This window comes from Ruditapes philippinarum, unplaced genomic scaffold, assembly GCF_026571515.1.
Source record: "Ruditapes philippinarum isolate M1 unplaced genomic scaffold, ASM2657151v2 ctg771_1_1_1_1, whole genome shotgun sequence".
NCBI lineage: Eukaryota > Metazoa > Mollusca > Bivalvia > Venerida > Veneridae > Ruditapes > Ruditapes philippinarum.
In genome coordinates, this window is record NW_026865856.1 from 150,376 (window position 1) to 173,933 (window position 23,558).

Sequence of the window (23,558 nt, forward strand, 5' to 3'; positions counted from 1 at the left end):
CGAGATGCCCGCGTGGTATGTTCGTTTTTCAGATCGGCGATTTCTCCTTTCTGAATATACAATATAATTTTTGAATTTTCGTGAAGTAACGCCATTTTCTGGAACGGATTTATAATGTAAAGAAAATTTCGTAACAAAAATGGAAGCAGACAAATGATGTTAAAACGGCTCGAAGAAAGTATTGCTTTTTATAAGAAAATTTTACAGAAAGAGCAAATCGCCGTTCATAAAAACGACCACGCCATGCGGATAATTTCCGGACATTTTGATTGGGTTAGAGCTTTGTGCCTTATATGCATATGGCAGTAAAATAGACCCTCCAAACTAACGGAAAAACGAATCTGAAACGGAGTCTGACAAAAGGTGTTTTAATGGTTGGCTCGAGAAATATTGTTTTTTTTGTGTGTGTTTTTTTTTTTGGGGGGGGGGGGGGTACGAAAATGTGTACACTTTATATACAGAACGAGAAAGAACAAATCGCCGGTCCAAAAAGTCGACCATGTCACGCGGATATCTCCCGGACATTTTGCTAGGGTTCAAGTTTTTTGGCGTTTTATTGTTGTAAAGAAGACCCTTAAACTAACGGAAAAAAACGAATCCGCAACGGAATCAGACAAATAACTAAGTCTTAAAATAGGTCAGGAGTTTGAAACACGAAGTCGTGCACTGGCGCATACTATTTTATTTGCACTTTGAACAACAGGTCATTTCTTCGAAAGAACTTAATCTGTCTGCAATTTCCGGAATATTAATTCTGTGAAATCAATAAGTTTGTTGAAAAACAACGTTCCATATTGATTTCATTTAATATATGTGTAGAACAATTTCATGTTTAAGAAATCTTTAGGCGATATTTTCTTGTTGTTATATCATTTCGTCTCTGAAAAAACAACTATGTTTCCGTAACCCGGTCGTTTTGTTTCTATATACTGGCATTCATTAGTGAAAAAAAACCCATAAAATAACTCCCCTCTCCCAAAAAAAAAAACAACAAAAAACAAAAGAAAAAAACTATTTTGACCAAAATGTATTTACAAAATGTATTTTTTTTTCTTTTTCTTTTTTAAATTTTGTCTCTGACCTTAATCGTTCCTTACAACTATTTATTGATACAGGCAATTGGTCAATATACGTGTAATAAATATAAGGGGCAATAAATGTCGTAACACCCTTACAACAAGGGTTGTCTATCTTGACTTGAAATAGTTAAATATGAAAATGATAACAACGTTATCTCGTTGTGGCCTGCAATGACACTAAGATTACAACCCGCGCTTGCCAGTCCACTAGATAACGCAATCCAATCATAATACTACCGTACTAAAATAATTCAAAACTTTAGACAAAAATGGCCGAAATGTTTTGATTTTTAAGCTAATTTTCAGTCACTGAATGTTCGGAAATGTTCTTCAGCGGATTCCTGTGTCTGACCCTTACATTTCACATAGGTATGTAGTGTTTACGTTTGAAATAGTATCTGATTTTTTTAAATAAAACATGTATTTCAATCTTAGAAACAAAGGAATGTTCCTGCTTGATTGATATCTAAAAGTATTACACAGTTTGTTCAGGGAAGTTATTCATATATGGTGCAAATATGTTATCAACATTCTCAAATAGTTTTTATATGATTGTTAATAAAGGGGTACGAAATAGATTGAGAAGTATTTTTTGTGATTGTTCTATAAGGACACCTTGGAGGGGGAGAGGACACCGTTCAGGATGTGTGGTGGCGGATGAATATTTTAAATTGGATCAGAAATTACGATTTTCATCATTTTTGCACTTTTAAGTTTAATTTAAAACAAAAAATGCCACCTTAATACATGTATAATGAAATTCACATATAGTGACTTTTCAAATAGAATCCTGACCTACTTTAAAAGTACGCATAAATGCCTATATTGCAAAGCATCATTGTTTATCTATATATGGTATGATACATGCATGATATAATAGCTCTCCGCTTCCACACAACCTGAGTGTAATTTGCTCATTTCATCCGAACCTTCTCAGACCGTTTCCGTAGAGCTTAGAACTACGGTGAGATTTTTGCACGGTATTTCTTGTTATAACATGAACTTATAAATTTCCTTAGATAATAAAAATGATTATGATTATAATAATAATGATGATGGTGAGGATAATAATAATAATAATGATAATAATAATAATAATGATAATAATAATAATAATAGTAATAATAATTATATATATCGCTTTGTCGGGAATCTGTAATATTATATTAATGTACATAATATTAATTTTCTCATGTTTTTTTCCTTTCTAATAATAATAATAATAATATCTTCAATATCAGTGCTGTATCGCTATGTCGGGAATCTGTAGTATTATATTAATGTACATAATATTAATTTTCTCGTGTTTTTCCTTTCTATTTTCATCATACAACAGTGTTATGTGCCGACCCTACCGTCTATCTGGACCAAACATTCCCCTACACCACTAAAGTTGACGGATACCCAACACTTGTCGTACAGAAAGACAAAGATGCTTACTTGGCTTGTGTTGTTGATAAAAAGCCAAAGGGAATGCCGGTATGTTAAACCTTTATAGTCCATCCGTTCAATTCAGCTCATTTCAGTTAATATCTGTTGTCCAACCATGATGTATATAAGCTATTCATTCATATAGGTTCATTCTCAAATATACATGTACTTAAATCACGTGCATATCTAATATGTGTATACGTTACGAAATAAAATTTCTGTTCTGTTCTGTTCATGACGTAATAGCTTTAAATATTTCTTAATAACTTGACCATGAGGATAATGAGCCGAACAAATTATATAACTTTTGTTACTAAAAAACAAAAACAACAAAAAACTTAGTATTTCCCAAAATAAATGAAATAAATACTGTATGATCATACAGTATAGCTGGTCTGGCTTTGGCCTTTTTCAACTTTGGAATTTAGTACAGTAATAGTGACTTTGTGTTAAGTATAGAAGTCAAAATACCACTTTATATACATTTGGCTTCTTTCATGAAAAAATATCACACACTCGGCACTACTATTCTAAGGTGATAATAGTCCAACATGCTCTAAATTCTTAATCAAAATACATGTGGCGTAAAACACATGTTTGACCTTTTCTAAAGAAGAAAAACATACTTATTTCTGAGGGGAAATGTGCCTAATATTAATTTACAAAAAGGAAATGATATAAAACACTTCATTTATACAATAACTTAGTAATTTTCTTCTGTTATAAGCACTGACGTCAACGTTTCACATTTAGACTCCAAATAGTTTTGTTCGTCAAGTTTCTTAAATTCATGTACATGTATATCAAAACAGTATTTCTGAATGTTACTTACCTTTTACAATGATTTACATATACGTACAAACAATTTTAACGAAAATAAAATGCCCTCTTTAAAATAATGACATATTTAACAAAAGAATAAATAAACTTCATGTTTTACGATTGAAATTGGCATCAGAGTCTAGTCTCTAAAATGAACAGTTTTGTTATTCTAGTCCCTATTCCTTTATAAATAAGAAATTCTACAAGACTATTCTTTAATTGTTTCAGTAATATTTCAAGCATTTCTTATTATTAAAAGATGAATTAGAGACAGTATACTTGTATTATATATGATATAATGTCTGTATGATCTTTATACATTGTGCATGTAATTACTTTTAACATGTCTATTTTCTATTTTTTCTGTTTATTGAATAAGATTTGGGAATATTTGTTTTATCTGTAATATCATACTATGCTACCTTCGTTAAAAAAAGAGTTTTATCATCATTATCATCATTATTATTATTATCATCATCATTATTATTATTGTTATTATTATTATTATTATCATCATCATCATCATCATCATCATCATCATCATCATCATCATCCGTTATTATTATTATTATTATTATTATTATTAAATGGAAACGTTTGTTTCTCCTTTCAATAAAAGTGGACTTGAAGACAATATTAACAACAATTGTCGGTTGAATTGTAACTTAGTAACCCATTTCTTCGTTCTGCAGGTACAATGGCTAGTCCAAAACTTCAACACAAACATAACTATTCCAATTTCCACTGACACGGACACGAAAAACTCATTCAAGTATCAATTAGATAAGCCCGCAACTAACAATTGGCGACTAAAGATTCAGAATGTCCAGCCGTCCGATGAAGCCTTGTATATCTGTAGAGTTCAACTTCAAAGTCGATTTCAAATGGACAACATTAGCCGGATGGTAAAAGTTATACGTAAGTATATGGATAGTTTTATTCACGGTTTGTTGCCGGAAACCCAGACAACAGTTCAATGCGTCGACAACAGTGATTCTATGTACATGTATATACTGTACTTGGACATTTTCGTATTTTCGCATTACGTTGGTTTTGTCATGACGCGGCTCATTTCTCATGTTTTCATATGATTTAAACATGATTGAAACATATTCTATTGCCAAAAATAAGACATATACATGTACATACATGTAGACAGTTACAATACAATGACATGACATATTTGGCAAAAGGGTTGACCCACAAGTTCTCTCAACATTAGCAACGGGTCTTCCCTGATGCAATAAATTACAATAACTTATTTTACAAGAATGACTATCAGTTAGATGAAGTAACAAAACTCACACATATATAGTACTTGGCTTTAAAAATGATTTTAGGTAAGAAAGAACAATAAAAATGATTGGGTGAACATGTTCTCCAGCTTGAATGGTATTTAACGATGTTAACTGATTTTTATATATTTGCGTTAAACATGTACATGTTTTCATATAACAATACATTACAGAGAAACCACAAATTATCGACATATACACAAGTTCGGATACAACAAGACAGGAGGGGGATAGCATGGTTTTTAAATGTGCAGCAAACGGTATTCCTAAACCTCTAATAAAATGGCAGCTTGCTGGAGGTGGCTTACTTCCGACGGGTGGTCGGGAATACGTCGTAAGTCTATTAACACCCGATTTTTTTTATTATTATCAAAAGCTATAAGGAAACACCACTGAGGTCCAACTGCCTTAAACATAAACTTTCAAAATCTAACGAATATCAAGTGAATTATTTAAAATGGACAAATGTGCAAATGATAGCAAAAGATGAACTCAGAATTTAATTGGAAATCGATTTTTTGCAGAAATCTAAGCCGGTTTTGAGAGAAAAGCGTTGCAACGCTTTTCATTTTTGCTTTTAATTTTTTGGTAATTTTGTACTATAGAAATGATAGAAAAACGGAGAGAAGGAATAATCTTAAAATGTGCACACAAATAACTGACCTAGACCTACATCAATTGGTACAAAAATCTCGGAAAAATATTTCCAGTCCTATTATGTCAAAATACCTCGGATGTGACTCTTTAACTCGTTAACACTTTGTTGTTTTGTTTTTTTTTCAAATTGAAAGCAATAAAAATATTAGTAAGTTTCTTTTTGTATTTAAAAGACCACAATCAGCTGTTATCTTAAAAATCATCCAGCTTGAGGAATTATTCTTCTATTTTTAGCTACGTCCATGCAATTATTTTTATTCTTTGAATAATTCTTAACTTAATCCTCATTTTACCATACTATATGAATGAATGAATTAATTAATTAACATGACTTCTCAATTTAAAAACATTTTGTTTTAACTTTATTTCTAGATTATATAATCTATTATACTTCCAGTCACCAACTTTGTCTATTGACCATGTTAACAGACATCAAAAAGGTCATTACAAATGTGTGGCTGAAAATATAGCGGGAAAAGATGTCAGACGTATAGCTTTGAATGTCAAATGTGAGTATACAATATGAAATTATGAATATACCATATTCCTTCATTATTTCAGCCGTGTCATGACAAAACCAACATAGTGGGTTTGCGACAAGCATGGATCCCAGACCAGCCTGCGCATCCGCGCAGTCTGATCAGGTTCCATGCTATTCGCTATCAGTTTCGGTACTTGTAAGGATTTATAAGCGAACAGCATGGATCCTGATCAGACTGCGCGAATGCGCAGGCTGGTCTGGATCCATGCTGGTCGCAAACGCATTATGTTGGTTTGTCGTGACACGGCTCATTTATCCTTACCATGCTAACAGCGGAACGTCAGTCTGTATTTCCGTGCAGTATCACCAGCATTTTCTCGGCCATTTCCGTCTAACTTCGGCCCATTTTCGTCAAACTTAGGATAAGAACGTTTTTATCGATAATAGCCGTGATGTTCCAAATGGGATCTCATCTGCAAAATCTGAACTTTTTGGCCCTTCGTCAGAATAATCATCGATGTGCTCCGATTGTCTTTTACTAATTGGCTGGCTAACTTAAACATTCATCTTGATATCCTCGAAAATTGACATTTACAGAATGAGCAAAAAAGGACAAATTATTTAATTAATTCAGCAAAGTTTAGAAGTCAATATGCCGACTGTAGAAACTGAAATTTGATGAGCATGTCTTGACATGTATATCAATCATTACGTTGCTTTATGAATTTATTCATCAGTATTTATCAAAAGATGTTACCGTTACCGTTTACCAATTTGTCACCGATTTCCTTAAACATAAGTACTGAAGTTTGTATTGACTTGAAGTTAACACATTCATCGTATTATGGAAATGAAAACTGAGTAAATCAATGTACAGAAATAAAAACACATTTCTTTGTTGATACTACACCAAGTTCACGTAAAAATTTTCATCAGCAGGAAATATATAATGCATGCATTATTTTTTGTATCTCAGTAGCTCAACAGTGAGAACATTTTGTTTACGTATCTCGGATTCAAATTTAAACGTCACGATTTAGACGTCAGCAATACTAATCAATGCTTTATTTTGAAATGATTTATCAGTGTTGTCAAGTTTGTCTTGTCCTTCGGGATCATTTAAAGATTCAGGCACATTTAGTATTGAAGATTGGATTCCGCTTTAGCCGGTGCTGGGGAGGGGGGCGTGAGAGATGTTGGGTTTTTCTTCAATCTCTCATGAACAGACATAATCAAACATAGTCTGCAATTATCATGTGATTTTGTTGTTTTCTTTGCATGCGAGGGATCACCCTTTTTCCAGATTTTATTAAGGAGCAAAATAATTTATTATTATCTTAATTGTATAAAAAAAAAACTAAAAAAAAATTAAATTACCATAATTTCTGATTCTTTAATTTCAGTTGCACCAGTGCTGGTTGCTAAGGAACCGGATGTGTATCAGGCAGTTGGATATAGCCGGGAACTTAAATGTGAGGTTTCGGGCAACCCACCATCGACAGTAAAACAGGTCGTGTGGAACAAAGACGGTGTCCCTCTTGACGACAATAACAAGTAAGGAGAAACTTCCTTTGTACACCCAGTCCCCCCCCCCCCCCAAAAAAAAAAGAAAACACACACGCACACAATTAAAACGTCATAATTAATTAGCAGGCTAGCCCACATTATTATATCGCGGTTGAATATTCATATATCTATGAATCTATGAACCCATTGCCTACTGGAACCGAAGTAATTAGCACATACGCTTGTGGTCAGATCCTGACCCAAGATGGTATATGGTATTTTTGTAAAAATTGTTTGAAAACCAGTTTTATCGTTGTAATAGATGCCCCATTCGTGTTTAAATATTAAAATAGTTTTGATAGAGTGTTTACAGGGGCGTATTACGTTGGAGGGGGGGGGGGGCAGGATCTGACCCCCAAGCGTCTGTGGTAATTAGCACTTGTCACGAGTTTAGAGTCAGACATATGTTATCATTATTTATTTTCTTTAAGCTGCATATCAATTGAATAGGTTTCTAGAGCCACAGTGTTATATTAAAAGAAATAGTGTTTAAATGGAGCGGAAGCTATGACGTTATACAGTTGAAATCTCTATCGGGGAATTGTCCCGCAAGTTCACATTTTCGCGAGACTTTCCGAGACCGTGTTTGGCACGAGAAAATTTACCGATATGCATGCCGCCATATTATCTGAAATTTTTTATGGTAATCAAAAGAAGTAATAAAAAGAATACGAAGAATGTATAAAAGTGATAAATATTAAATTATTCTCAGTTATGGATGGACATGTAAAAACGTTTGGTTACGTAAAACAAGATGGCGGAAATTTGTAAACTTCAATGACCAATGAATCTCGCCCAAGGGATTATGGGTCCGGATGGATTTGAAATTTTTTCTATTTTTAGAGCTTCTTATCCCTATGTAATATAAGTATTTACTAGAACTACTTATTTTTAATACTCAGAGGAAAAATGCATGACATGTTATAATTTTTTTAATTTTAGGTACACATTCGAGAGTTATTTTGGCTCAAACTTTGTACTGATGAAACTGATCATCCATGACATAGACAGCAATGATTTTGGCAAGTACAGATGTTATGCTGAAAATTCGGAAGGAAACGGAGAGAATTTTGTAACTCTTGCAGGTGAACATTTTATTCTTAATTCGTGAAACTAGAAATTCAATTATAAAGGTATTGTGCCACTAAAAGTCAAATAAACGCGTATAAGCTGCAGTCCTAAAAAGGGATACAAGATTGGTTCTGAACTTTTATCATTGACCATGTGAAGCATTTGCACGTGTTTGTTATGCTTGCACTTGACATTTTGATGGCTAGTTGCAAATGGATTTTAGGTCATACACCTAATGCAATTTTAATCCGGTTAAAGTTGCCTTATTTAATCTTTGCCCAAACGTTTTTGTTGTTGCTACTAGTAAACCGATTTTGTCTTTTTTGGCCACATAGGCATTGTATCATGCATTAAAGTTGTTTCATAATATACAGTTATTTTATGATAATATGTATGTGTTTGTTTTTGCTTGATGTGCACATTTCTTGTATTCCACAGTTTTGAAGCTCATATCATACTTTCAAGTATTTATTTGTATGACAGTAAAGAATTTAGGAATAACATAACTTCAAATTTTCTTGTCTTTATGCGGCTTTTTCACGTTTTCATTTGTATGTGATTTTATTTTTCATTTTCGAACTTTGGAAATTTTATAATCTTGTTTATGTATTTTTGTGTTCTTTTCAGAGTCCAGTTACTTCGTCAGTGACAGACCTAGTACAGCGGGTGGTTCATCTTTATTAACATTTAGTATAACTACCATTCTGATGCTTGCCGTTACGTCACTTCTTCATTTGTGTTAGCCATTTTACCTTCATGCCGTTTTTAACCACTTTAGTAAAAAAAACAAACAAACACTTCACTAGAACTTTTGCAACTTATTCAATGCAAAGAAATACAATTTCTACTATCTCGTCTACTCCAGTGGTTTGTTCTTTGTATTTAAAAATTATAAGCCAAAGATGAAATCAGGATTTATTTGTGTAGCATCCTCTAACCAAATTGGTACGAGCGAATTTGATCACGAACTTTTGTCTGCTTACGGAAGTTGAAATGCGCATGTCTGGTCAAGGAGTTAATTATACGTACTTCCGTTGCTGCGTAGGTTTTCAACATGGCTGAGATGCAACTAAATTCATAAAAAATATGGCGCACCTGCTATCTTTCGCCGCCATCTTTGTACCAAAGGAAATGCTGTTTCAGACTGGTCGAACACAGGCACATAATGACGTCACTTTACTTCCGGTCAATGTTTAGTTCGACCAAGGATACCACGGTAGCCGATTGACGTCGTCTAATGTGTATACAATTGAACTACTTAAAATAGTGTTCATATTTTTCAATTTCTATTGAATATTCCATTGATATAAAGCACTAAATTTGGATTAAGACTGAAAACTTCATATCATTTTTCATCAAAGCAAAATTTATATGATTCCTTTTTTTATTCAAACTCTTCCTTTCTCATCCATTTTTAATTGAACTGTAGATCTGTGTCTTTAGTCTTTACAGTGAAAGATGTGCACGTGTAAATGTGAAATATTTACCGATGTAAACTGAATACATATATATTCAATATTCTAGATTTATTGCCTTATAGTCATTGTACATATGTTCATGTTTCAGATGTAAATGCATAATCTTCGTCACATACGTTACATACATATCTTTATCCATTATCTATCATATTGCTTCAAACTCATTAATTCATGAAAAATACAATTAAATGTTCAAAATCATTTAATTTTGTGTACTCTTTGCAATTCTGCCATCAAAATCCGAGCCATGATATCTGGCACGAGCAAGAACACGTGCAGTAAGATGAATCAACGGGCGTCTTCGTGATTGTCTCTGTCATTGGCACATGACCCAGATACTCATGTATGTTGATCGTCTTGTACCGTCTTAAAAATACTTAATTTTTACATCATGAATATTCATGACCGATTAATCATAACAAGATAATTTTGACATTTTTGTAAATATATTTATAAACAATCGAATCCATTTTCAAAAAAAAAAATCAAAACTAACTAGACATAGTTTCGTATTGTAGTTTCATTATGACTACAGCATCAGACAGACCGTGCATTCACTGCCTTGAACTTATTGGGCATATTTAAAAATAACATACAAACCGACTTAGATGGGCAAAGGCAAACTACGTGCAGGCGTTATAAATTTACATTACTCGGTAACCATTTTGTCAAGTTTGCAACCATTTCGCTGCTTCAACCAATGTGTGCATAACTTCATTTCCTGCCCTTTGATAGATGTCTATAAGTTGCAATGTTTCTTATTAACTTAATTTTTAAGAACGACAACACATTAAGTTTTCAGCATTAAGCAAATGTATAGAGAGTCAAATAAACATTGTGCCATTCTTTTAAATTCAACTTTTAAAACTTTTAGAAAGTGATAACTTTGGGAGGCCTACAACAGATTAAGCAACATTTGATAGCCTATAAAAATATATTTAGAGAATCGTCCCTTATTCTTCTTTTATGTAATCAATTAATTAATAATTCCAATGCCAATTATCTATGTGTACATATACAAATGTATGTCAAAAATAAATTAACTTTATGAATACTGTTGTTATTTACTTTCATTTTGCACAACATATTTGGTGCTAAAATGCTCCAATCACGAAGAAAATCTCGAACCAGGAAGATAATACCATTAAAAGTTTATGTGTTTAAGCTGAATAGTTTCTAAAATTTTAATCCCGGATATTGTAACATGTGGTAAAAGGACATCGTCAAATATCACGTTTGTTGCTGAAAATAATAAATGTTTATAGTAAAAAAAAAATGTCTTAACAGCGAATTTTTACTTGATTTGATAATCCGCATTCTCATCAAACATTCATTTATTTCGTCTGCAAAATGAGAGTTGAAACGCTTGATTAACGCGAGCGTCTTTACGAGACTGATTTTTACAATCAAGCTTTTCATCCGGGACTCTTGTCATCTAATCCTGTGAATAGAATATGTTCTCAAGATGCAATCGAGTGAGAAATTGTAATTTTATTACAAACTTTGACGCTGGTTAAGAATAATTCACACAAATTGAAAATGGATGAGGGTAATATTGGCTTAATGTGATCTTCGCGGTGACTTATAAACTACAATAAAATTGATATGCTCAGTGTGAAGTTGACTTTTGATGATGAATATATTACAGCATCTATTTCAAAGCCATGTTGACTTTTGCAACACATGAAATCAAAGTTGTGTTTCCGTTTTAAACTTTTTTCAATTCTCCATTGCAACATAATCAGTCGGACAGGTAGCATGAAATCTTAGTACAAAAGATTATTAAAACATGAAAGGAAATGATTTCACGAAAAATTATTTTGATGTCTCTTTTTTTAGCATTTAACAGTGCAAAAAATACCCGCAATAAAGAACACTTGGTATTTCATATTAACATACAAATGATTCATAGGAATGAAATATTCAACCAATTTGACATTTTTGGTCCAAAAACTATGTTTTCTTTGAAAAAAAATAAATAAAACAACATGTTTTATATGGAAATTGAAGCAAAGAAGTTACAATTTTGTATATAGAGCATTTTTTTCTATGGAAAAACATTTTATTTGAATGAATGAATGAATGAATGAATGAATGAATGAATGAATGAAAGAATGAATGAATGAATGAATGAATGAAGTTCTCATTTGTTTCATTCTATTTGTCATTACACATGCCGATATCGGCGTAAGGTTAAATGTAGGTTTCCTTGAAGATAATTGCTTTGATTTAGCTGAACTTATGCCATTTATTTGGTTCAGTATAGCAAGTTATAATCAAAGTTCTAACTTTTCATATCTTGAAATTCTGGAAACGGTCGACAGCAACGAAAACAAAAATAAAGTTAAAAATTGAAGACTTTTGGTTTTAACCAGTATGTAAACGTAATAAAAATGCAACACCATCCATGCCCCATAGCACCGGTTCAAGCGGTACACATCTTCTAAACTATACTAAGTATACGAATCAACGGTTCCACGGGACCAGGAAAGAAAAGAACAACGGACAGGTAAGTACTGAACAATTCATGTTTGCGTATAATAAATGTAGTGTCTATCTGATATTTTGATCTTTTCTGATCTTTGGGTGCATTTAAATAATCTTTAAAATCTGGTACAGTCTAAAAAAGCTTAATGAAGATATGGAATTGACTTTTGTCGTTAGATATATGAGGGTACGTTTTTTTACAATATGAGTTTAAGATTTTAAGGGCATTAAAATAATTTCAAAAATAACACTTTAAGACTATTATCATGCACTGTATCTGGTCTTATTTGATGGTTTACCAATAACCAGTGTAATTTCTTCGATGGACTTTCCCAGAGTCCATTTTGGAACTGTCTACAATCATACTTTTTAGATATCGAGATGAAACTTTTAAGTTGGTCAGCTAAAGTTTAGAGCCTGGAGAGCAAACTGGTGTTTATCTATACTGGTAACAAAGGCTAGTAACTTTCGGTCCCATTATTTGAAAGGTTAATGACAGTAATTTTCCCAAAAGTTTTTTTTTAAATGCTTTTGGCGTAGAATGTTTTGGGATGCATAAATTAAAACTAGAAAATACTATATAAAGTTCGTACATTTCCTAACAATTGTCAAAATGGTTTTAAACATATTTTGGGACTGAATGTAAGTTTAATTCTATAGACATATATGGATTATCCAGTGAAAGATAAAGTTACAAACTTGCAGTATTATAATATCGAGCCTTTACCCAATCATCACTTAGGTTTCGTTGCTGTACATGAATTTGGACATTGCATATGTATCAACGTTATTTAAACGTAAATTACTGATGAGACAAAAATCGGAAAAAAAATACCCTTCAGAAATAACATTTTTTTACTTTGACACAATATTACAGTTCGTATACCAACCAAAAGAAGATTAGATTATAATATTTTATAAAACTTTGAAATAGGAAATGAAATTACATTATAATTCAGTAAAGTTACACATTTTGCTATTTCCAAACTACAAATGGACATGTTTAATCATTCAAACTACGTTTTGATTTTCGTTTCTAGTAAAGCTACACATGATACGATCGAAACTTGTAAAAAGATTGATTTCAATAAAATCAAATCGATATCCTTATGGTCAAAACTGCACGTAGTTTTGTATAGGGTTGTATTTGATATTTGCACGCGTTAGTGACATTGGTTGTAGTGTTGTACGTTTCGCTGCTAGATTGAGTGTCTCCGGGCTATGGAATGCAGTATCCTGAGAGCTGCTCTGGTCGCCTGGACACAATGGAGAGCCTGACCGAAGATTGCCAAGGTGAGTGCGAGACACTTCACATTTATCAATTAACTCGGACATTTTCGTCAATTGGTTACCTAGCAAACGTCAAGTGTCGGAATATTGCCGCAAAACACTTCATTTTTACACTATTTAATTCATTTTTGGTGATTTTCTTTAAACAAGAAGGACGAATTACACAGATCTTTTCTGGATTTTTTTCTCAGAGGTAGTATTTTAATACCGTAAGTTTTTTTATGTATATAAAGGAGTAAAAGGAACCATTTTAAACCATATATTTTTCGATAGATTCGAGGAATATAATAGAATTAATTGATATATTAAAACCTATCTAAACTGTATGTATATTTTAAGCTATATTTTAACATACTTGTTTTGAAACGGCTGTTTTTTTTCTTATATACTTTTTACATTTTTATTACCTTAAGTATTGAAATTGAATCATTGAAAGTATCTTTGATAAAATTTCCCTTTTTTTACCTGGGAACATTTCATTCTTAAATCCATTTTTTGTTGATGTAAATCATAGAAAATATTTTTTTTCAAAATATGTAGAACAATAATAAGAAAAAATAATTGTTTTCTGCCACATTATTTAAAAAAATATGATATACGGAATAATAATTGATTGATTTTAGTTCATCATTTATATATCACCTTATTGTAAATAGTTTTTTTTAAACAGTTATTTATTTCATATAATACAAACATATACAATTATGATACAACAACATTATATAAGTTAAACTTTGAATGCGTTGTTATTTGTTGGAAAGTTTAACAAAATAAAAATATTTCTTTCTTTTACATCGCTAGTTTTAAGCTGTTTTGAGAACTACTTGTTGTTAGGTTTGTCGTGAAGCGCTGTGCCAGAGATTGAATGTCAGCATTGTATTTCCTGATCTGCGATCAGAAAATACAGTATTGAAAAGGAAGTGAAAGACTTATGTAGATTTCTTTCCTGTAAATTGTAAAAATAAAGCAAATTATAATGTAACAACACGTATATACAAGTACACTAGTTTGCAAAAAGTTGTTTTAACACATTAGGAAAAAATGAATATAATCTAATATCAATCATTTGTGAACCTTTAAATATAGTTAATTGTTTTCTATGTATTAAAATCTATTGAAATGAGAAATAAAATGCCCATTTCTTGCGGGAGACTTTAAAGTGACTTTAATATCCAGTGGGTAGAGCGTTCTTCATTGGTCTAGATATCTATATCTTTATTTGTATATGTATTAAAACACATATCTCATAATAGAAAGAGAATCATTTTTTATTTATGCTACATATTGAAACTTTAATATTGCCATCTTCAACAAAATATAGTAATCAAATAATAATAACTTTCCGTAAATAAATAGTTAACGTGACATTGTGTCGACGAGTTCAAATCAAAATAAGATTTCAACTCGTGACAGTTTTTGTTTATTCATGTATATATTTATACATAGAAACGACATATATAATGTTTATAGCTTAAACATCCAATAAATGAAATATATGTAAATAAAACGCCTACAGATTTTGCATATAGAGCATATAGCTAAATGTTTTGTATAAATCGTTGAAAAAAAAATGTTAAAAATATGACAACTTTTTTGTTGAGTTTCCAAATAATAACATTAAGAAGAAAATTTATTTCACTGGTATACACATGCAGTATCTTATAATACAATGTTATGTATTAAGAAAACAAATCAATTTAATTTTTTCTCCCAAAGCTTGAATAGAAAAGTTCTTCAAACAAATGCAAATAACATATCGTTGTGGTTACATGACAAATAAAATAAAGAAAAACATACAGATTATAGTACTAAACAGAAGAAGATCATTCTGATAAATATTCTAATATTTTAAAGTCTTTAGCCCTTAATACGTTGATATCTTAAATAGAATTGTCCAACTTCCAATCGTTAAGGTTTTACTGTGTTATAACTTGCTAGCTAATCTGTTTCCTTCCAAACGTAAGTGATGTTTTATGTTGCTTTTTACCAGAATTTATCTATTTTGTTTGTTTGTTTGTTTGTTTGTTTGTTTATTTATTTATTTATTTTTATTTATTTATTTATTTATTCATTTTATTATTTATTTATTTATTTACTTTAATTAATTAATTTATTTATTATTATTTATTTATTTCATGCTTTCCAGTGTTTTATTGTAATATATCAAATGGTTATTTTCTGATAAACCACTAGTGAAATTTATAAAATATAATTTATAAAATATAATTTCTTTTCAGCTAAATAAACGAAAGCTTAATTTCAAATGGCAGGCCATATCAATTAAAATTTATTCCTTATACAGATTTTCTTATATATCCATTTATTTGTTATAAACAAGAAAATAGGACATAAGAATCATAAATTTGAAATTTACTACATGTATTTAGATTATGATTATACAATTTTAGAATGTTCTGGTATTTTTCATTCATTCATTCATTCATTCATTCATTCATTCATTCATTCATTCATTCATTCATTCATTCATTCATTCATTCATTCATTCACTCATTCATTCATTCATTCAACTTGACTGGTTACCTAACTATAACATTGCCATGACAAGATAAGATCGTATGTTCGATTTCCCTTTTCTCTAGCAAAATTCAAAGTTGTACATTTTTGAGGGGATGGAGGCAAGGGGATACTGAAACTTGCAATGTATGACGTCTGTTAATGACTATATTTAAGCCGCACCACGACAAAACCAACATAATGGGTTTGCAACCAGCATGGATCCAGACCAGCCTGCGCATCCGCGATCAGGATCCATGCTGTTCGCTATCAGTTTCTCTACTTGTAATAGGGTTTGTAAGCGAACAGCATGGAGCATGGTCTGGATCCATGCTGGTCGCAAACGAATTATGTTGGTTTTGTCATGACGCGGCTCATATACAGGTAAACTTTGGTAAAGGATAATCACTTTCTAGCCTTATCCAACCAAATTATAAATTACTAAAACATTTTAAGGATTTGTCAATATATCGTCTATGTCAACGGTAATGTCGTTCAATAAACGAGTGCGTCAAAAATCGCAAAGGTCTTTTTTTTACGATTTAATGATTTAATATACCAATATTGTCCCGGTGCTTCAAGAATCAATCTCAGTGTAGGCTATTTAATTGAATTAAATGTACTCAAAATTTAAATTAATTTATATTTACATTTTCTTTATGCTTAACATACATAGAGTTGTTTAATTGATTGAATGAAATCAGGTGTGTTTTTTTTCTACATTCCTTTTCTTTTAATTACTATCAATTCCTTAATGTTTCAAAATCTAATTATTGTTCTCTATAAATGTTCTAAACAATTAAAACAAGGACATACTGGACCTTAAAAGTTAAAGTGCAGTGTGTATAGCATTACGGGACCGTTATAATAAATCAAATCTTCTTAACGCGTTATCATACAAAAACTGTTTTGATTATCTAAAAATGTAATACTTGGGTTTTTTTTCTTATTAGAATACAGCGTAAGCCACTTATATCAATTCAGCCAATCAAGATGCGTGTACCTTATTAAATATGCAATCAAATTATAGTAACATTTTGACGTCAATTTTAGATTTGGATCTGACCATAAATTACATTACATATTGTTTTGTGTAAGTATAATAACTTGTAAAAAACAGCTAATTTTGTAAATAGAATAAACAATTGCTATAGCAATGTGAAAGAAGAAGTAGTTATGGATTGGGTAATGGGGCGGGGCGAAATGGAGCACTTACGAATCATTTGTTGTGATTTTTGATACACCATTCAATTATTAATTATTAACTCATTTACAAATACAATTGCTTCGTTGTAACTCTTGCTTTATTAAATATTGTGATTTAAATAAGTGCGGCAAATGATAATGTGAACTGCAATAGTTGAAAAGACTGTAGGATATGGTCTTATTTACAAATTTTATAAAATAACAATAAGTAATGTTACAATGAAATATTTTCTTTTTCATACTGTAGACATCAAATTGCACACAGACATAGCATATATGCTTTGTGCAAATCTTCATGGCATATTAAGCTATAAGCTTTCTACTATTCCGACAGAATGACTAAATAGTATACGAGTATCTGTGATATTTTTCCGAACTTTGTATTTCTGCGTACTATTAATGATATATATGTACGATTATTTTAAGGCACATTTTGCCTTAGAACAAATAAATTTTTACGTCTTGAGAAAAGCTTAAAAGCAACAGATGAAAAAGAAGGTTCAGGTAATTGACCAAAAGTGATAGATACTATAAAAGTACACCAAAATTTAAAAGCTTTTGAGAAATAGAAATAAAAGCATTTCTGAGGCATAATGCGCCCTTCAACCAAATATTATGATTCAAGTCAACTGTAAATGGTTCAAATTGAAATAATATCAGAGAAGTTAGACATAACTAAAAATAAAAGTTTCTCCAGGAATGTAATTCATTCAGGTTCAAGATGCCCACTAGACATCATGCTTCCTTAAATACATTTACTTTTAGTATCATTTCAATTGCTTAGCTAGCAAACAAAATGGCATATCCTGATACTTTCGTCGCGCCAACATTTGTAGGAAAATAAAGTTTATGTAGCGCAACAGGCGACTGGTGGAGACACATTTATTTTATTTACCAACCAAATTTCCATATCTCTTCAACGACGTACAGCCTAATTAACATATCACCTGAGCGTGAACAATTTCCTACACCGTTTACAAATTACTATTTGATGACGTTTATTCGCACGAGCGACCGTTGCTAAGCAACCGGTATGGTAGGACTTGGCATGCCGTTTCTAATCCGCTATAAATTCAAATGAAATCTCTTAAAACCCAAATTTGATGATTACAAATGGAAGTAATTCTGTTACTGAAAGTTTTACGATGTCGACTAACCTGTTGCGACCTGTTGATATTTTATATCTTTTTTTATGTTGATATTTAATGTCTGATTTTTATACAGACAAAGTGCTATATAAAAAATAGTTAAGTGAAATTTTGACGAACAATGATCACGATTTTCTATGTATGCCCCTTTGCATTTCATAAAACTATTTCAACAACATTTATTCACAAAATTATGAATAAAGAACTAAAATGTCTCGTGTATCCATAAATATGAATATGAAATATTAATATATTTTAAATTCAAAGCAAAATGTTAAAGTGATAATATTCCCAAAATCTACAAACAACAGCTTGTCAAGAAAAAATGTTGAAATAAAATAGCATCAACATATGAAAATGGTAACAAATAAAGTTTTCAAATCAGTGAAAATACTGATAAAAGTTTGTATACTGACACTTTTGATAGTTGTATGAACAACAATGAAGAATCATGTCCTTAACCCATTACCCCATGAGCATTTTGTGAAAAATGGCTGTTTTCATTGAAAAGTCTCCCGTTACAAGTTCAAGTTGCTATAAAACTATAAAAACTGCTTCAATACTAATCAAACTTGGCACAAATGTTGACTGGACCATTGCCTTTGTAACAACATGCTCAGTCTGAAATTTCCTGTTACCATGGCAACTAGGGGCCATCTCAAAATTGCCAAAAATCACTATTTTGCGTTGATTTTTTCCATCAAAATTGATTTCAATGTGCTGCCACTTCTCAATGGATTGAGATAGAGTCAAAGGCTTTTCAGCATTGGTTACACGTTTCCTTATGATCGACCTGGGGCCATTTTTAGCCTCCCACAAGTCCAAAATTTTCTTGGCGATGAGGGGGACTCCGCCCCCCTTCAAACCCCCAAATAGAAGGGGGCACATCCCCCTTCTGGCAACCCCCTGATGTATCTTTTGGATGGGGGGCCGCGCCGAAAAAGTGGTCCATTTTTTTCAACAACATTTCTCAAACAAAAACAAGTGTTTGGGGGCCTAAATAAGGCATTTTGTCACCATTTGAGGAAGCAAAAAGGGGGGGGGGGGGAAAAAGGCGTAGAAAGGCGTATATATCTGGTAATGGGTTAAGAGCCCATCATACCCAGAAAATGTTTTTATTTTTATTTTTAAAAAGCTTTTTTAATTTCGGTGTTCTTTTATAATATCGAAAAGTTAATCATTGGCCAATAAAATGGACCATCTTTTTCATCTGTTGCTTTTTGCAATAAGTACAGTTGTAGTGAATTTGTATATATATTTTGTATGGAAGTCAAAATACTACTTTGTTTACATTTTGCGACAAATTATATCACAATTAACACGCATCTAGCATTCCCTCAATATTTTTACATTATAAAATTCATATTTGACCTTTATATAATAAAAATTTATTTGTTTCTAAGGCATAATGTGCCTTCAAAATAACATGAGATAAAAGAATATATATAATTTCATCATAGTAATTTAAAAAAAAACAAAAGCCAAATATAACAAATGCCAAGGACAAATTTCCAATCTGAAGAAAGGGCAAGCACGTGTTTTATCATGTTTTTGATAATGGATGTAGATGCTTATGAAGTAAAGAAAGCAGTGTTGAATGTGAAACAAAAAAAAATGTCACAAAGATATGGTAAAGTAAACAAAAGAAATCGTTTGTCTTTTATACAAATGCTTAATCACTTTAAACAGGGTCTTCATACAGAATTTTAAAGAGACCTAACTTAATCCGTAACCAAACAGCAATATATGTTTCAGCAAAATAACATATGGGTACAGTTTTAGAAGCTGTAACAGGACACCAAGACAATGCACTTTAATTAGATAAATGAAATAGATAACATTCTTGGAAACACTTTGGCTACTCGCGACACAAGTTCCAAATTGCAAATTTTACCAGTATGTCAAAGGCAAAAACAAAACAAAAAGGTCAAAATGGATCATTTCAATTGTGTGTTAAATGTTTGTGTGATTGTTTGTTGTGTTTTATTCTTTTTCACTTTTAATTTCTACTCATAAATTGAATCCTCTCAACGAGTATATCCGTAATGCAGGAAAAAAATTCAGACATGATTCATTTACGAAATAAAAAGTGCTTATTACTCTGGCAAATATACTGAGTATCAAACTCAATTAAGGATAATCGATGTTGGATTAATTGATATCAATGAAATACAAGGTCTTCAGAAATAGGGTACTGCCAGGTTGTCATTCTCATGAATGTTTTTAAAATGCGAACGTTCTCCCGGAAACATTTGTAACTAGGTTTAAAATTTAGTCAACAATAATTTGTCTCTTTTATTTGGTTCACTATAAAATCTTTGGTACTTTTACATACCGTGTTGTTGTTTCGGTTATATATTTCCACAGTATCTGCCTTATTTTCACATGACTTCGTTTCGAGGTTTACCTGTTATTAATGCACAATGTAGAAAAATACAGAAAACCGGAATCCCCAAAGAACGCCCACAACGACAAAATTAAAAATGTTGCAGGTTCGATTTGATTGAGCCTGTGTATGGACGTACTGGAATGTACAGATGTAATCATACGGTGGTTATCTTGGAACCTTCAACGTGACACGTCAGTGCCATTCCATGAAAAGCGGCGCACGGTCCCCAAGTAAAATAATGTGTGTGTCATCACCTAGAATATTTTGATATCTGCTGTACCGATTGCATATTTTAGAATTATGGAAAAGGGGAGATCCGTCGAAAGTTAAGAAGAATATAATGGATAAAATCGTAGACTCACTTTAATTGAATATGTTATAGATAGACAATGTTACAAGTGCAAGACATTTCATGCCCCTCCTGGCACCGGTTCATGCAGTATACTTAGTCTTTGTCAATATTTCAAGTTTCGTCTGTTCTTTTTGATTTCACTTTAAAAAAAAATATTACATTTTAAATTTATATTTTATCTTTAAAATTACATCCATTTTAAAGAAAAAATTTAAATATATGCTCAATATATAGTTAACCTCGTTTATATATATGTTTTGAAAATATCTGATGTTTTTAAAAAGGAATCTGAGGATTTTTATTTTACAATATTGGTAATATCTCTATTCTACCTTTATTGACAGAGCTGTCTTCTATTCTAGTTTTGTTTCTCAAAAACCGTTATTAATAAAGAGAGATAAACCTATTGTTTTTCTTTCTTTTTTCTTCTTCTTCTATATAATGCATTTAAAAAACTTTTTTAAAAGCTTGTGTAAAAAATATTTAAATATTTTTTGTCTAAGTTGCTAACAGTAAATTGTTCATGGTTTATATACTTGTACATTGTATACTTATGATTTTCTTTATACAGACTGGCTAGAGCATTGTCTTTCTAATGACCAAAAATCCGAATGCAATGACGTCAGCGATGACATCGAAAGTAGTTACCTTGGTAACGATTCACCAGAGGAACGAAAAGGTAACTTATAGTTTCGTTATCAAGTAATATGAATCGTTATCAAGTTATTTGCCTAGATGGTAGACGGTTACTGTTTGTTTGTATCACAAAAATGTCGATGACTTCTAATCCAGTTACCTCTCTGGCATGGGTTCGATCCCCGGGAGATGCTTTGGTAGTTTAGCGCGGAGGAAGGTAGTCTAGTACTAGTGTAACTCTCCAGGAATGATGGTTAGGAAACTACCCGCCTATATGACTGAAATACTGTTGGGAAAAGGCGTAAAATGAAACAAACAAGCAAACAAAATCAAAAAAGTTATATATTGTCTGTCTTCTGGATTCAACCCTCACCACGTACTTGTCCACCTATCAGCCTGAACAAAAAATTTAATCTTTCTACGGACAATTTCAAATCTTTTACTGACTGAATTAGTGAATAGTGAACTGTACAAACCATAATGAGACAAACAAGCCTTAGGGTTGAGTGTTAAGTTATATTAGAACTTTATGCAGTACTTTGTGTTCCTCTTTCATTTTATGGTCATATTAATTGATTTCATGAGATAACTGAAAAGGTTCAAATCAAGTTATATTAATGTGTATTCCTACGCAAATACGTTCATCTGAACCAAACCTACAACTCATTTATTAGACCTTACATTGTTAAAAACTTAAAACTTTGAAATTAATAGGGTTTTTCTTCCAAATTTTTAAGGGAACATACAGGTGAAATCACGTCGAAACACTCAACCCAAAACTTAAATGGTAAATTTTCAATTTTACTATCTTTAAAAACTTGGGCATTTATAGCATATGAAATTAAAAAGGGTTTTTAATTTTTAATCATTAGAAACTTTTATTAATATCTTTGGCGTCTTTTAAAAATTTTAATTTTGTCGCCCCTTTTTTTATTCTTTTTTAAAATTTAAGGACTTTTAATTGTCGGGGAATTTTCAAAAAGGTCAGCATAACCCAAACTACCAATTTACTTTTGTTTTCAATCTTTTACTAACATCAGAGGGTTTTTCAATTTATAATTTCAGAGCTGTATTTTAACCCTCTGGTGCCACCACAAAAAGAAGACAGTGCTATCTGCTTATGCCTAAGTCACCATTCAGGATTTTACTGCCGTCTTTGATTAGGACCATTCCGGGGCCCGACATTAAAATGTGTCAAAAGTCTGATCAAGATCCTGTGATTCGTGGCTGGAAATCAAATTTTATTAAAATTTGTAAAAAACATTTATTTAATCACGAACAACAATCAGATATTGTTCAGGAGGCCGTCCTGATCCAGCCGTTTCCAGCAGAATCGTCCGATTATCCCGTTCTCAATCCAATTCTGATCCGATTTGTATCTTTGTCATGGTAAAAAACGACCAAATATGTCCCGACCACGTCCCGAATTCTCCGGAATGCGATCCGACAGAGATCTAGACAGTGACGCAGACAATGGAACCGACCTCTGACGGAAAGACATCCCGTTAGAAAAGCCGTTTCACGTGATAGTCCCTAGCTATGGTAGGTAGAGACTCCGGTATTTTTAGGTACTTTACACGCAACGTGCTTCCGTTCAATGTACCGCAGACATGTGGGAAGTTCCATCTGCCGGAGAAATTCAAGCGATTTCCTTCC

The 23,558-nt window shown here is 31.8% G+C and overlaps 1 protein-coding gene across 1 annotated transcript; it reads left to right on the plus strand.

The window, feature by feature from the left end:
* Positions 1–1,261: 1,261 nt before the first annotated feature.
* On the plus strand, positions 1,262–9,197 carry LOC132730573 (protein amalgam-like). Its single transcript, XM_060716534.1, has 8 exons — positions 1,262–1,448; positions 2,416–2,558; positions 4,025–4,250; positions 4,801–4,961; positions 5,682–5,793; positions 7,169–7,319; positions 8,274–8,416; positions 9,030–9,197. Exons 1-8 carry the CDS (start codon positions 1,403–1,405, stop codon positions 9,143–9,145), a joined length of 1,098 nt encoding a protein of 365 aa, XP_060572517.1. The 5' UTR covers positions 1,262–1,402; the 3' UTR covers positions 9,146–9,197.
* Positions 9,198–23,558: the final 14,361 nt, after the last annotated feature.